The sequence below is a fragment of the Manacus vitellinus genome, unplaced genomic scaffold (genome assembly GCF_001715985.3).
Source record: "Manacus vitellinus isolate BGI_N305 unplaced genomic scaffold, ASM171598v3 scaffold_0_pilon, whole genome shotgun sequence".
In the NCBI taxonomy this organism is placed as follows: domain Eukaryota; kingdom Metazoa; phylum Chordata; class Aves; order Passeriformes; family Pipridae; genus Manacus; species Manacus vitellinus.
In genome coordinates, this window is record NW_021938789.1 from 21805701 (window position 1) to 21821574 (window position 15874).

At 41.8% G+C, this 15874-nt stretch overlaps 1 protein-coding gene across 1 annotated transcript in view; it reads right to left on the bottom strand.

Moving 5' to 3' along the window:
* The window catches only part of CHIC2 (cysteine rich hydrophobic domain 2), a 29765-nt gene extending 23070 nt beyond the window's left edge, over positions 1-6695 (bottom strand). The window contains 6 exon segments of the mRNA XM_029961068.1: positions 525-680; positions 827-881; positions 5026-5027; positions 6581-6615; positions 6618-6653; positions 6656-6695. Coding sequence (XP_029816928.1) covers positions 525-680; positions 827-881; positions 5026-5027; positions 6581-6615; positions 6618-6653; positions 6656-6695 — 324 coding nt within the window.
* Positions 6696-15874: the final 9179 nt, after the last annotated feature.

The following is a 15874-nucleotide window of genomic DNA, read 5'->3' on the forward strand; positions in this document are numbered from 1 at the left end:
GTTTCAAGTTCTTAATGTAAAAAAAAAGAATCTTACTCATCTACAACTTGGAAGGAAAATCCAAAAAGAAACATCAATTATCCTTTTAAAAAACAGCCTTTTTTAACAAAAATATATGGTTACTTTGGCCACAGTATAATAAGAAGCTCCTCAAAAGCAACTTGTCACTCAATCACTGCCAAATTCTGATAAACTCAGTGCATCACAGAGAAGATGCAGCTATTAAAAACATGTTGAATGTTAGTTCAATAACAATAAGAACTGTACAGTAGATAGTTCTAGGAGAGATATTCAGCTATACTACTTCTCATTGAGTTATAAGCTCAAAGTCCTAACTGGTATCTTTTGTAACTTTAACCAGTATGGTAGACAACTGATATCAAAATGTATGAAACAAAATTGATTTAAGTAAATTCTAGCACAAAGCTTTTAATGGTGGAGGAAGAAAAAAAAAAGTAAATCAAAATGAGAATAAAGCCAGTACAATTGTAACTATCAAAAATTATATGAACAATTCAACTTACTCTTTTACTGAGGCAGATAACTGGCCACATACTACAACCTAAAGTGCAGCAGCAGCAAAGGCATCCACATAGTAGCCATCGTACATTAACTGGAAGATTCTTCTTAAGACAACTGTTAACTCTACTGATGCTGGCTTTAAATTCTTCAGGTGCAACCTACAATGAAAAAAAAAAAGAACAAAAAACAAACTAGTACTCCAGCAGTGAAATTTTATTACTTTTATAGCGGTCTATACTTGGAACGTCTGTTTTCGTAATAAAATCTTAACTCCAATTTCAAGCTCCCATTCAAAGATACTCACCTTTCCAGTTAAAGATGAAGGAAATTCTGCTTCAAATTTGTTGCTTAGTCCAAACCTGCAAAAACAAAGTTAAGATTGTACCAAAATTATAAATAACCCTAATCCATGCCACAAATTACAAGCATCTCATTATACTTTCAGTGTCTGTATCAGCAACAGCATTCATTTCAGGGAAGTAATACTCATTATTAAAATTCCTAAAATTATCCTAACAGACAAAAGCACACCACTGTACACAGACTGAAATCCATCTTGCCTAGAGTCTCTTCTCATAGTTCTCTTGATACTGTTGACTCTTCCCCAAACTCAGCGAAACATATAAGCAATAGTGGAAAGTGAGGAAAATTAAGTACTTATGGGGAAAGGGGAAGTAAGTTAAGGGCACAATTTGAATCACCTCCCTCCTGCACCAACAGAGATGCATCTTGAAGAAAAGCTCATCCAGTGCTAAATAACTGTTCTAAGCTTAAAAAATCAAATCAACACCAGCTTGTTTTTCAGAAAAGAAATACATAGTAAGTTTCAAAACACAAAATACTGTGTAACAAAACCTGGGTTAAATGATAACTAACTTTAAAGAAACATACTAACTATGAATGTAAAGCTATGAAGCAGTTTGAAATGAGCTAGAGTTATTGAATCTTCTGGGTTTCACAAGATCTAAAGATAGAAGAGTTTCAGCTTTTCTATCTAAAAAATGTTTTCTACCTTATAGTTGCCTGGTTGATTCATGAATGGATGAACCTCAAAGAAAATCTGAATGTTTTCTGGCATCTGGACTGGGCTATAACTTCTAATAGGAACGATACAGATTAAAAGTCATGAATAAAACTGTATGACTGGCTAGTCATTTGGTAAACAGCAGTCAGTGGAAAATATAAGTTGTAATTAACAAGCCTCTGACTATAAACCAGAGCAGTCTTACTATCAGATACTACAAACAACACAAATCAGAAACTAAACTGCTCAAGACTTGAATATTGGCAGTCCAGCCGTAGAAACGTAGCATGATTGTGTTGAAAGGGATCAAAGGTCATCTATTCCAACCTTTCTGTCATTAGATCAGATTCCTCAAAGCTGCATCCAACTGAACTTTAAATACCTGCAATGATGGTGCATCTACAGCTTCTCTGAGCAACCCATTCCAGTGTTTCACCACTCGTCACAGAAAGTGTCTTTTTTATATACAAGCTAAATCTATGCTTTTTCTGTTTAAGATCATTGCCCATTGTCCTGTCATTATAGGACATGGTAAAGTCTCTCTCCATCTTTCTTATAAGCCTCCTTTGTATATTGAAAGGCCACAATACGATCTTTCCAGAGACCATATTTACATATAAGTTATCTCTCAGCTCTGCAACTTCTATAAATCTCTCAAAACTGGTGGAATAACAAATGAAAATTGTTGACCAGAGAAACATATGGCGACCAAGCATTACCACTTCAACAGAGAACAAAGAAAACTTATACTTAATGGAAACATAGCTCTACCATTGAAAATCCTGTTGACTACTCCAACACAGGAGGAACATTGACCCTTTCCCCAAACTGCTGAGTGAAACTAAGTGCTGAGGCAAAAGTTATGTAAACGTCAGAAAGTGTCATGCCCTATCAGTTAAGCTTTTTAAAATTGCCAGTAAATTGAAATGGAAACCAAAGTCTGAAAAAAATCCCTTGGACCCACACACATTCAGAAGCAGCTAAAGCAGCTTGTGCTGCAAGAACTAAAATGAAGCTGAGCCCCTGACCAAGAGATGAGACAGAATTTCAGCTGTCCCTCTACCCAGAATACTACGGAAGCCCTTGACTCTGAGGCATGAGCAAGTAAGTTACAGGCACAAGAAAGCCTCCTTAAGTCATGAAAAGATGTAATTGCAGGGAAAACACTCCTCAGTTTCATGCCGAAGATTTGTCAGGACAGAAACAAAGCGGTTTGTTTTGTCAATGTATGATCCAAAAGTACTCAAATATTGACAGCTCCATTAAACACAAACAAATATTCATGAAGATCGTAAAAGCCATGCCTAGCAAAGGCACCTCTACTGGAAAACCCTGAAATTGCAAACACTGAGGCAGAGTAAAGCACAGAAACTTCCAACCAGTGCTGTTACACTTGGTCGAAGTTATAAGCAAATAGACTAAGAGTTGCTTCTTGAGGCTTGTGGCAATGTTGAATGCATGGTGGGACAGTGAAACTGAAGCTAACTCTACCAACATAATTCTGAGCTTTCCCCATTACAGTTTGTCACCATACACAGGTAGCAAAAAAGGGTGACTCTATACACTAAAAGCAAACCATACCACACATTGTAAGTAGTTACGTGATCTCAGAATTGTCACTCTTGACTGCAAGCTGCAATTTGGAAACAAAAATATTAGAAACCTCACAGAACACTACTACATGTTCACCACAAAGACTTAACAGCTCTGATAAAAAAGCAGAAAAAATATGTCTCAAAATCAAACACTGGAAATCAATATTTTGGAGATGCATTTCCTCAGAGAGCTGTCCTACTATAGCACTAGATTTCCTATGTGCAATACTGCATCTCCAGTGACACGCACTCTTCTCTGCTTGCTCTATGCCTTTCCACTCTACATTGTGTCTTCAACAGATCCATGCTCACCTCACGCATGAGTACTTCTTTTAACCTTCCTGGACCTGAAAAAGTGTTTCTTGAACATGACTGCTTGAAAGGTTCAGATGAGTTCCTGCCCTTATGTACAGTGGAGAAAGAAATGGTGAGAGGTGGAAACTTCAAAGTACAGAAGTTTACAGTGCAGGATACAGCCAATCTGTAACCTTTTTCAGCTTGCAGTTCAGATCTTTCTCACACAAAAGAACTGATACATGCCATCCTCTTCCTCTTTGTCCTCTCTTATGGAGACACTAAACCATTTTTTTCATTGCTCTCAACTTTAAGTTCACATGTTCCCAACCCTTACAAAATAAATACATATTCCACGAATCTTAACACACTCCATTACTCTCACATAGCCCTGGTTTCACTTATATGTCCTTGATACAGCATAAGGTTGAAACTGCAGTTTAACATCAAAGAAACTGACTTGGGTGAAAATATCTTTTGCAAGGTTTTGTTCCCCCTACAAAAAGTTATCTTGCATCAAAACACAAGGTGCTGTAACAACAAACAGCACAGAAAGGCATTCATCAGCACAACACAACAGCTCTCCATCATTCCAACACTGCAAGAGACTAAGAAATTCAGTATTACCAGTTAATGCTGTCTGCTATATATATAAGGCTCAACTGGTCAAGGAACAGGAAAACAATCACTGAAAAACACATAAATATTGTCTTCATGATTTCAAACTCATCATGTACCTCCCTTCCTACCACAATATGATTTTAGAAACAAGTGTGAAATACCTTGGACTTTCAGTTCAGTTGTAAGTAAGGATCTATATTTTCTCAGTTTTCAAGTTTCTTGCCATTAGAAGAGATCACCTCACATTATCAGAAATTAGATGAAATGTTACTACTGTCTACCAAGCTACCTAAACTCTGCCAGTGTGAAAACAGTTTAAAAAATAATGTTAGAAAAAAAATTAGTATTGTCTGCAGCATGCTCCAAACAGTGAGTTTAAGGAGAAAACTCTTAGTGCTAACCAAAAGCCCCACATCCTGCAAAGGCAAAGCCTTTGTATGTTTTATTTGGATAATATTTACCTGCTTTCCTTTAATTGCTTTTAACTACTCAGCTTAGAAAATACTCTGACACACTTCCGTTCTCTGTTGGATGAAATCAAGTAATGGTAAATGTCTTTCTGATGCTAATCTGTAGTCATGGAATTGACATATTTCAAACTCAACATTATGACTCTTATGTGAGATCAGAGAGGATATAACAACAGACTATGAAAAGAGGGCTTCTGTTTAAATATACACATCGCAGAAGCAGTCAGCAACTCTTCAATCTGCAGAGCTAGGGACAGATCAATCCAGTATCTGCTTAACTGCGGATAATTTTTGTCAGACCTTCAAAACGTATACATGCTTTTATACTGGCAAGACTAATTCATCATGTACATAAGGACTTGACCTATCCCTTATATCCACCAAGTGAATGTTCTAACAGGGATCTAACTGTTAATAATAAGTTTCTGGATCAATGACAAAAAAAGTTATAGGCTCTACAGAGCTAAAAGTGGCTGATGCTATTTAGTGAACTGTTGACACCTGGCACAGTAAAGAAAACATATGAAGATCATTTGCCTAATTTTGGAGGCACATGTACATATTTCATTGCTCATCCAAAACCTAGAGAACAAGTATTTTAAGGAAGATCTTAAAGTAATAAACTAGTAACCACTAATGAACAATTAATGAAGTAGCCATCCTTCAACCACAATGTCCTTAACTAGTCACAGCTAACACTTCACAAGCTTCCCCAGCATTCCACTAGCAGGCCTTCATCTTGTCTTGCACAACTAAACCTTTGAGTATTAGAGATGAAACCAATGTTTGCCTCTGTTTCACTTCTTTATAGTCTTCATTTGCGAGTATGAAAACTATCTAATTGCGGTTTTGTTCTGTTTTCCAGAAACAGGCTAAGGCTACTGGCTTATTTTCAGTGAATCACTGGTACAAGTTCTGTTCACAATAAACAGTCATAAGCTGAACACACTGACTTCACGCTTCTGTTCCTTCACAGGGCCTCCTCGGCCTCCTGCCCCATCTATGTTCTTTCAGCTCTCCAAATCCCTCTCAGTCTATCCATGACTTATGTCCTCTTTTTAATCAGAGAGCTAACTGTCCTGTCTGGCTATTAGTATTCATGCCAACCAGATATTAAAGCAGCAATGTACCAAAATGCCACAGAACTACTCTAAATTTAACCCTGGATTTCTGGGCAGGTCAGTATCCGAAAATCAATATTTATGGGACTCAGAGCAACAGACTACAATCCCTTCAACTTTTATGTCTCTATTCCCAGACTAGTCCTGCTGAACACTGAACGCTAAAAAAGAAAAAGTTTGCACTACTGAGTCTTGTCTCCAGCTTGATATTTCAGCTTCTGACAGTATACCTCATAACTGACAACAACTACACTTCAACTGATTGAAGGAAAGATATCCTCATCTGTTACATTATGGAAAAGTACTACACGAGCTGGTCACTCGCTGTTTGACTGTCAGAGATACCAAACATTCACAAATCAAAACTAAAGTTGCTCCCATGGTAAACACAGTGAAACAACACATATCAATCACAGCTTCACATAATTTTACATGTACCTATCTAACTGATGCCTCTTCTTTGTTAAAGCCCTCAGAGCTATATTAGCGGTCACATGTTAAACGGGAGTGGGAAAGAGGTACATAAATAACCCTAAGCAATAGTCCAGCCAGTCATGTGCTGGCACATACCTGTTATACACAGGAACACAGGCACCTGACTTCCTGACAGCTCATCATTTTGGACAAATACTTCACATTCCTCCGCCAGTCACAGCCCATGCCAGCCTTGTTTCCTCAGCGCCTGGGTGGAGGTTTGCACCCGCTTGCGAGTCCCAGGCGGCTCCAGCTGCCCGGCAGGGCCGGGAAGAGCCCCCTCGCAGCACCACGGCCGCCGGGGAAGGGCAGCAGTCCCGGCCTGGCGCTCCCCCGCCTGCCCCGACTCGCCCCGAGTTGTCCCCGCGGGCTCGGAGCCCCGGCCCCCCCGTCCCGCGCGCCCGGGCCTCCTCCACCGCCCGCCCCCGGCCACGCAGGCCCCGGCGCGGCCCTTACAGCGGTGACATGGCCGGAGCCGCGCACACCCACCGGTCGGGGGAGTACTTGAGGAGCTGCTCCTCCAGCGCCCGTCCTCGTCCTCCTCCTCCTCGTAGATCTCATCAAAGTCCGCCATGGCCGGGCCGGGGCGTCCGGCTGAGACAGAGGAACCGGGGCGGACGCGACGGGAGCCGGCCGCGGAGGCGGGCGGGAGGGGGCGGGCGGGGCGCCCCGGGGCCGGGCCGGCCGGGCGGCGAGGCCGCGGCGGGGGGCTGGAGCGGCGGCGCTCCGGGCGGGGGAGCGCCCGACACCCTCCGCGGGGAAGGGCGGGGCGGGGCAGGAACAACAAACAACAACACCGGCCGCGCGCCCCGCCCCGCCCCCCCCGCCGCGCGGGGCGTGTCCGCGAGGGGCGGGTGTCCGTGAAGGGTGGGCGAGGCCTCGGCCCCGGGGGTTTGCGTTGCTCGAGTTTCACGGACTCACAGGGTGGGTCGGGTTGGAAGGGAGCCCAGCGGGTCATCTGGCCCAACCTCCTGCTCGAGCAGGGTCATCCTAGAGCAGGATTGCATCGAGTTGGTTGTTGAATGTGAGGGAGACTCCACAACCTTTCTGGGCAATCTGTTCCAGTGATTGTTACCCGCACAGTAAAGAAGTTCCTCCTTGTATTCAGGTGGAACTTCCTGTGCATCGGGTTCTTCCCGTTGCCTCTTGTCCTATTGCTTGGCACCACCGAGCAGACTCTTGACACCCTCCCTTCAGCCACTTACAGACATTGATGAGGTCCCCTCTCCTATCTCTTCTCAAGGCTGAACAGGCCCACCTCTCTCAGCCTTTTCTCATAAGAGAGATGCTCCAATACCTTAATCATCTTTGTCACCCTCCACTGGACCCACTCCAGGAGCTCCATGTCTGTCTTGTCCTGAGGAGCCCAGAACTGGACACAGCTCTCCACAGATGGGGCCTTCAGGGTTGAGCAGAGGGGCAGGATCACCTCCCTCAGCCTGCTGGCAGTGCTCTTCTTAATGCATCCCAGGATACCATTGGCCTTCTTGGCCACAAGAGCACAAGGGTTTAGCCCCTTTTTGGGTCTTCATGAAGTCAACCAAGGGCTTTGGATACCTGCTGTGAGCTAAGGGATTGCCCATTGGGCCCTCTGATCTAGTGGAGGGGAATGTGGGGGAAGTGGCCCTTGCCACGGCCAGTCTGCTCACACAAGGTCTGAGACCAGGTGTCTGCATGTCCCTTGGTGCTGTCAGTGCCTCCGTCTGCCATTCCTGCAGCAGCCTTGCAGCCCTCCATGGTAGGCACCATGCCAAGGCCACTGTTTGCATGGAGTGCAATGAACAATGAAATTGCAGAGGAACAGCCCCTTTAGGACTACATAGATGAAAGCTAACCAGAAAACCCTAAAAATGGTGGAGACTTTTGTTCTCTCTCTCCAGTTTTGTTATTTGTCAAAACCAAAACTTAAAACCTGGAAAACCGGAGTGAGCATAATAGCCTTAGCAACAAGTAGGCCATCAGCTGTTGTAACAACAGGAGAAGGCAGTGCTGACAGGGGATTCAGTAGTAGCAGGAAAACATTTTAAAAAGGGAGAGCAGATTTTTTTATTTTACAGAGTTGACTAGTAGATCATATACTTGCAGCAGTATTTAATGTATAATGTCAGAGGATTCAGCCCCAAACTGTCAAAAAACCAGGTAAATCTGCTTTTCATAGAATCATAGAATAGCCTGGGTTGAAAAGGACCTTAAAGATCATCTAGTTCTACTCCTGCTGCCGTGGGCAGGGACACCTTCCACCAGACCAGGTCGCTCAAGGCCTTATCTATCCTGGCCTTGAACATTTCCAGGGATGAGGCATCCACAACTTCTTCAGGCAACCTGTTACAATGTCTCACCACCCTCACAGTAAAGAATTTTCTCTCAATATCTAATCTAAACCTACCCTCTTTCAGATTAAAGCCATTCCTCCTTGTCCTGTCACTACATGTCCTTGTAGAAAGTCCCTCTCCATCTTTCTTGTAGGCCTCCTTCAGGTATCGGAAGGCTGCAATTAGGACACCCCTAAGCCTTCTTTTCTCCAGCCTGAACAATCCCAATTCTCTCAGTCTTTCCTCACAGCAGAGGTGCTCCATCCCTCTAATCAACTTAATGACCCTCCTCTGGACTTGTTCCAACGCCTCAGTGTCCTTCCTGTGCTGGGGACCCCAGACATGGATGCAGCACTGCAGGTGGATTCTCATAAGACTGGAATAATAGGGCAGAATCACCTCCCTGAACCTGCTGCCTCCACTGCTTTGGATACAGCCCAGGATACAATTGGCTTTCTGGGCTGCAAGTGCACAATCCTGGGTCACGTCCAGCCTCTCATCTGCCAGCACCCTCAAGTCCTTCTTAGTAGGGCTGCTCTCAATCCATTCATGTCCCAGCCTGTGTTGGTACTGGGGGTTGCCCTGGCCCAGGTGCAGCACTTTGTACTTGGTCTTGTTAAACCTCATGGGCTTAACATGGGTTAAACCATGGGATTCCCATGGGCCCACTTCTCGAACTTGTCCAGGTCCCTCTGGATGGCATCCTGTCCTTCAGGTGCGGCAACCACACCACTCACCTTCGTGTCATCTGCAAGTTTGCCAAGGGTGCACTCAAACCCTTCATCTATGTCATTAATGAAGATATTAAATAACAGTGGTTCCCATAAGGACGCCTGGGGGACATCACTTGTCACTGATGTCCATCGGGACTCTGAGCCATTGACCACTACCCTCTGAATGCGTCCATCCACCCACTTTCTTATACATCTAACAGTCCACCCCTTAAATTCATCTGTCTCCAATTTAAAGAGAAAGATATCATGGGGAACCACGTCAAAGGCTTTAAAAGTCCAGATAAATGACATCTGTAGCCCTCTCCTTGTCCACTTTCATCAGTGTGAAGGGAATTCTACATTTCCCTTTTCTTTCCCAGTACTTTACTTCATATATCTTAATTACAATAGCCTCTTTCTCACATTAGATCATTTTTCTTCTGAAACCTGCAGTTCTTTTTTCCTGTCTTGTTACGGTATATCAGAGAATCATAGAATGGTTGGGTTGGAAGGGACCTTAACGATCATCTAGTTCCAGTCCCCCTGCTACGGAGCAGGGAACCTTCCATGAGACCTGATTGCTCAAAGACCCATCCAACCTTGAACGCTTTCAAGGATCGGGTATCCACAACTTCTCTGGGCAACCTGTTCCAGTGCCTCACCATCTTCACAGTAAAGAATTTCCTCCTAACATCTGATCTAAATCTACCCTGTTTTGATTTAAGGCCCCCTTCTATCGCTACAGGCCCTAGTAAAAAGTTCCTCTCCAGACTTCTTGTAGGCTGCCTTTAGCTACTGCAAGACTGCTGTAAGGTCTCCCCAGAGCCTTCTCCAGGCTGAAAAACCCCAAATTTCTCAACCTGTCTTCAATGGAAAGGTGCTCATCCCTCCAGTCATCTTCGTGGCCCTCCTCTGGATTCGTAATACTGATCAGCTTATTTTCTGGAAGACTACATTGCCACTTACTCTCCATTATTCATAAAGATCCTCATGGTGTACTTCTCAGGAATAGAGTCTGTACAAAGATATGATGGTGCTTATTGCTCTGTGTAAAAGCAGGGTAGAAGCAGTGTGGTTGTGAGAGAATCCATGACACTGTCTGTGCTGTAAAGCAAAAGGCAGTATCTTTTGCTGCTACACTGGAAAAGTGTGACAATATTTTTGTCATGAGCTACTTGTAACAGGTTTCGTTTGCCAAATAGCAGAATTCTACAGAATTACACAGAATCCCCTGGAGTAATAGTGTGCTTTCATACTAGTATGCTTATGTGTGGTTTTCCTTACCTAGTTACTGTTCTTAAAACATGTCTCACACGTAGAATTTGGATTTAACAGGACTGATGACTCACTCATTCTGTCTAACATTCCTGAAACTTAATACTGACAAAAACAAGAGAAACCCACTGATTTCAGTGAAGCTATGCCTCCTCGTGCTAGCTCACTCTACAGATTAATTTGGTAACCTGTTTGTATTTAGATGCCTATTTCACAGTAGCATGCAGGTAATGAGAGTTAATACTGTGAAGCACTATGCTGGAAATCTTGGAAATTACATTGGAGGGATGGGCTTACCTACATCACACTTCAGCCCTTGGAGCAGCACTGCTTGGCATGACAAGCTTGGTTATCTGACTTGATGGATTTGAGATAAGACAAAAAGAAAGTCCTAGGGCCCTTTATTAGTTCATTGCATTAGGTGTACATTACTCACCTAACAAATGCAGTTGCATGGTTTGCAGTTTCGAGCTGTTCAGTATGAGGTAGCCTTTAATAGATGAAGAGCTGTGGCAGGTATGACATAGAAGTGCTAAGTTTCTAGGCTGAGTTGCCCATGATGTTTCAGCATGTATTCTGCAGCACCTGCTATGCTCAAAGTTTTCAGCACTGGTCTCATCACTACTGGACCACTCTTAGAGGCAGCCAGTAAACTCATTTGGTGCAGCTGGTGTTCTACCACATACTGAATAAGGTGGGCCTCTCCTCTGTTTGAAGAAGTATCATGTGAATCATCACTTTCTCCACTGCCAATGCCTCCCTTCCATGCACCGGCCCTGCCACCTGCTACACACTCCTGAGTGCCTTCACATCATAGCATTTGCTTTGGACTGTTTTGGTATCTACTCTGACTCAAAATGGTAGGACACCTTTCACATTTATAGTGCATTGTCTTTTTTCTAGGAACAGGGAGGGTAGTGCCGGGCTTGTACTGATTGCCTTTTTAAGCCACTTACTCTCTTTATATCTAAAAAAAGAAGGTAAACCTAAAGTCTAGCCTGAGGAGCACTGTGCTGCTGTTCCAGGCAGGAGTGCCCTCCGTCCTCAGTGAACTTCCTTACTGCAGCAGGGGAGAATTTGTATCATGCACAGCTCTCTCTGACTGAGGTACTCGCTGTCCTCAGAGTTGCTCTGTAAGAACTGCGTACTGTAATCTAAAGGGAACTTTAAATCATCGTCACATTTCTTTTTATGTAGCCCTTTATTCCAGTTACCTCTCTCTTGCAATGTCTGCTTTATTGATTTTCCTCTCCTTTATTGTTTGTACCTCTCCTTTTCCTGTGTGCTTCTTTCCCAGGCCTCCCTTTGTCATTGCTTCTTTCCCCTGCTTCCCTCTAACATCTTCTCTGTTGTCACTCATCTCATTCCTCCCAGGATCTTCATCTTGTTTCTCCGTCTTTTCCTTTGTTAATTAGCACATTGTTGAACTTCTGAAGGAAACAGTTTCATGCAACAGGGCCTTAAAGAACAAGCAGCATGTGCAGAAGTAACCTTGTTCTTTGAACTCCTACCACCACTCAACAGCAAAGCAAAGCTGGTGGAAACAGCTTCTCTTTTCCTGATTAATTAAGAGAAAAGAGGTAGTCAGAAGGAAATCAAGAGTGGGTGGTGATAGCAAGGGAAGAGGGCAAGCAGGGGAGGATAAGATGCTACAGCAGCCAGAGAAGGGAAGACAGAAATAATAGACACCACAGGGGGAGTTTAGCAAAGCTACAGGACTGTAGCAAACTTCTGAGGATACTCACAACAGGCTGTGCTTTGCTTGGTCTGCCCTAAGACCTCCTCCCACCTCAATCCCTTCCCTTGACACAGAGCCACTCACCTGTGGATTGGCTCCTCTGTTCTGCTTAAATGTCCCATTGACCTCAACAAATCTGGGAAAAATGCATCTGATAATGTAAACATTCCTGCTAATGGTATCAGTCACCACCACCATTTTAGTTTTAACAAAATAAAATAAAAGAAAATAAAAATTAGATTTTGATTACAATATTGCAGAAATGTGGAAAGCAGGAACAGGAACAGGTGCTACAAATAACGAAGCAGAACTTACTGTTAGAGTCACAGGATTGCATTTGTTTCTCTGATCAGTTCCACTGTGTCATTTCTTGCTGATTAACTCATTATTTTGCAAAATTTCTGTAAAACCACTGGTAAACTAATCAATATTTTCTGTGCAAAAACCAAAGGAAAGTCTTAACATCAAACCATTACAGTGAGTCAGAGTTGTGTTGCTGACTTATGATGCAGAATTGAGTAAAAAGATATGTTTAGTATCTCCAATTCATGTCATTTTTATTAGCTTTTTCCTTCTGTGTAGCAATTTTTTTTGTTTTCCTTTTGGTCTAGCTTCCTATATTATGTGAGGTTAATGAGAAGAGTTCAAAAGATACCTCTATATAGAAAATAGTATTTCTGAAATACACCCTTTTTAAGTCATAAATACAGTACAGAAGGCATAGATTTCATGTAAAGAGAAAAGCTGATGCTTCTTTTTCAGAATTCCCTTAACATATAAAAAAATGAAAAATAGAGTCCTTACAGTTTCAAGTCTGTTAAAACTCTGGATGGGTGCACTTGGATAGTCCTGCTCTTCCAAGGGCCACATGACAACATGATACTGAAGGCAGAATCTCCTAATCCATAAAGAATTTGTGATATGCTTGACTTAAAGACCTACTTGTGTTTCACACAGCCTACAGGCAAGATAAACTCTTGGCTGTTTTTAGGCATGACATTGGGTTTTGGTTTTCTTGTAAGACTCACTGACGTGAAATATGTATGGCCACTTGTTTCTTCACTTCCTGTCAGTACTAGAACCTAATATAGCAGAATCCTTGCTGCTTGATTTTGCTTTTAATTTTGTTTGTTTTTGTTTTTTTCTATAATCAATTAAGCAGAAACACAAAAAAGTTTTTCATTTTGTTTGAGTTTAATCTAGCATTGAAATCAATGGGGTTTTTTCAGTGCTGGGGGTACAAAAGCTGAAGTCCACTAAAACAGAATATAAACAAAATCATATAAACATACAAAGGGAACGGCAAGTAGTAGGTTTTAGAGATATTTTTAAAAGAGCAAGTGTACAAAACTGTTCAATCCTTTCTTCTGAAGATCATCTTTGAGAACAGGATCTGTTAGAAGTGCTGAAAACAGTATCAAGGAATACTGCGGGCTGAGTCCTCAGCTGGATGTGTTAGAGATACAGATGCTGTTACTTGGGTAAAGCTGTAGTCAACTTCCATTCTAGAAAAAAACAACAATACAAACCCCAAACCAAAAAGGCCAATGACAAATGCAAGCCTCCTCTAGCTGCTGTTGAAGTGAAGAGTCATACTTCCCTGAAAGTCAGCAGGGATTTTAAATTAATGTCTTTATTTTAACTTGTTTCTTTGGTTTTCCATCTTTCAATGCCTCATCTTTTAGTTTATCTTTATCTTGAGGAAAGTTGTTTTCCTCTTGGTAAATATGACTGAATGACTAAGCTGTTTACTCACCATTTTAAAGAAACAGTGAGTGACTACTTAACTATTGCAGCTGGACTGCAAATCTCAAAGTCACTGTAAAAAGAAGTAGCTTTCATATGATTAAATTTTTAAAATAAGATTTATAAATCTGTATTAAGGTGAAATGCCTTCATGTAACATATTTTAGAGAATTAGACAATGCCTCTGTCAATATTTTCTTGAGAATAGAAGTTGCAAAAGTTTTTATCCTGCTTAAAGGCAAATACCCTCCACTATGCCACCCACATGTACCCAATCTGTTGGAAAACTAGAACTATGTAGTCCTTTAGGACTGAGAACGTAATTCTTTGCCTGTCAGATTATTCTGACCAATTACATTATAATTACTTCCTCATTAGTTACTGTGACAAATGTTGATCTAAAGAGAAAGGGAAGGATGTCTTTAATTTAAAATCATCAAAACATGAACAATTGAAATTTCCACTGAACACTCTTATGTTCATTAATATTTGGGCAGCTAACATATTCATTCCTATAGCATATAAGCATAGAGAGATTTCTAGCACCAGACTCCTTCAGACATATCAATTTTATCTCCTTTTGAACACTTTTAAAATAGCATCTTTTCTGCTTCTAAGTAGATATTTTTTCTCTCTGATAGTATGAGGCATGATCCTCAAAGCATGAAAAAACAACTGTTCTTATGAGTTGTTTAAAGCATGAAAAATTCACTTATAGTAGAATATATTAAGTCCTAGAGCATGAAGTCCCTAAGGAAGGTCAAGAACAAATAACAATTCCAACCTCTGTGGTAAAGCATGAGAGAGGGGAATAATCTGCAACCTAAAAATAAACTTACTTTCCTTTCAGAACAAGAGAGACATTGGAAAGGACTTGCCTTTCTTCAGGATTCAGTTCCTTCTTTGAGTTAATTTGGCTGCTAGCAGTCTCACCCTAAGCATTGGCCTGATGTAGCAAAGTGAAAATCTCTGCTTTGTCCAGTCACCATAGGAATGGTACAGTTTCTTGATGTGCATGTGAAGCAGCAGCAGAGGAAAGAATTGCACACCTGATTCAGAGGCACTTCATGATCAGATTCATTGCAGCTAGTTAGAGACATATGAGTAGAGTTGTTTCCTCCCCTCAAAGAGACTAGAGTATCAATTCCAATCTGCAGCAGAGAACTGAAGTTTGGGTAACTGATCTGTTTGTACACAATGGCCAGCTTGTACCAGAATGTCTTTGCAAGCAGGAGAATAACCTATGTAAATCCATACCCAGAAAGGAATAGGGAAGCTGTGTTACGCTTCCTTTGCCCAAGGAGTTATTCAAGTAAAATCAGATTCAGCAGACTCTTTACAGTTCTTCAAGGTGCCTTATGAAGCACTGTTATATACTGCAAGATGCTGAAAAATACAAGATTTTGGGTCAAATCCTAGTTCCACAATTTTCTTGTTTTGGGACCTTGGACAAAATTGATTATTTGAATCTGTAACTCTTTTCCATGGTGGGTAAATTACTGGCAGGACTCTTCATTGATTGGGAAGCTCCCAGGGTTTTTTTCCACTGGGTAATACCTTAACATACAAGTGTTGTTTCTGTGTGTGCATCTAGGAAGTGTGATCATGGCTTTTATTTTTATTTCTTTGGTATCCTTGAAAGACCTTTTGTAGCTCTGGAGAATGAGCTGACCTCTTTTGTTCCCCTAGCCTGAAGAAGGTCATATTTTGTTTAACTAACCTTTGAAAACACCACGCCAAATTCTACTCCCACTGCACCATTCAGAATAACTGCAGACTTATTCTTATGTCTCTGAACTAAAAGTAATATTTTACCCAAAGCTTTCCACCTTCTGGCTTGTAACAAGTCTGTCTTAGTATGTCTGAGTGCAGACAGTCATACCTCTTAAAGACTGTAGTGTTAATTATATTCTAGACACGTAGGTGTTTTAATAGGAATATTAGTTCTTTGGCTCAGCTGAAGTGTAAC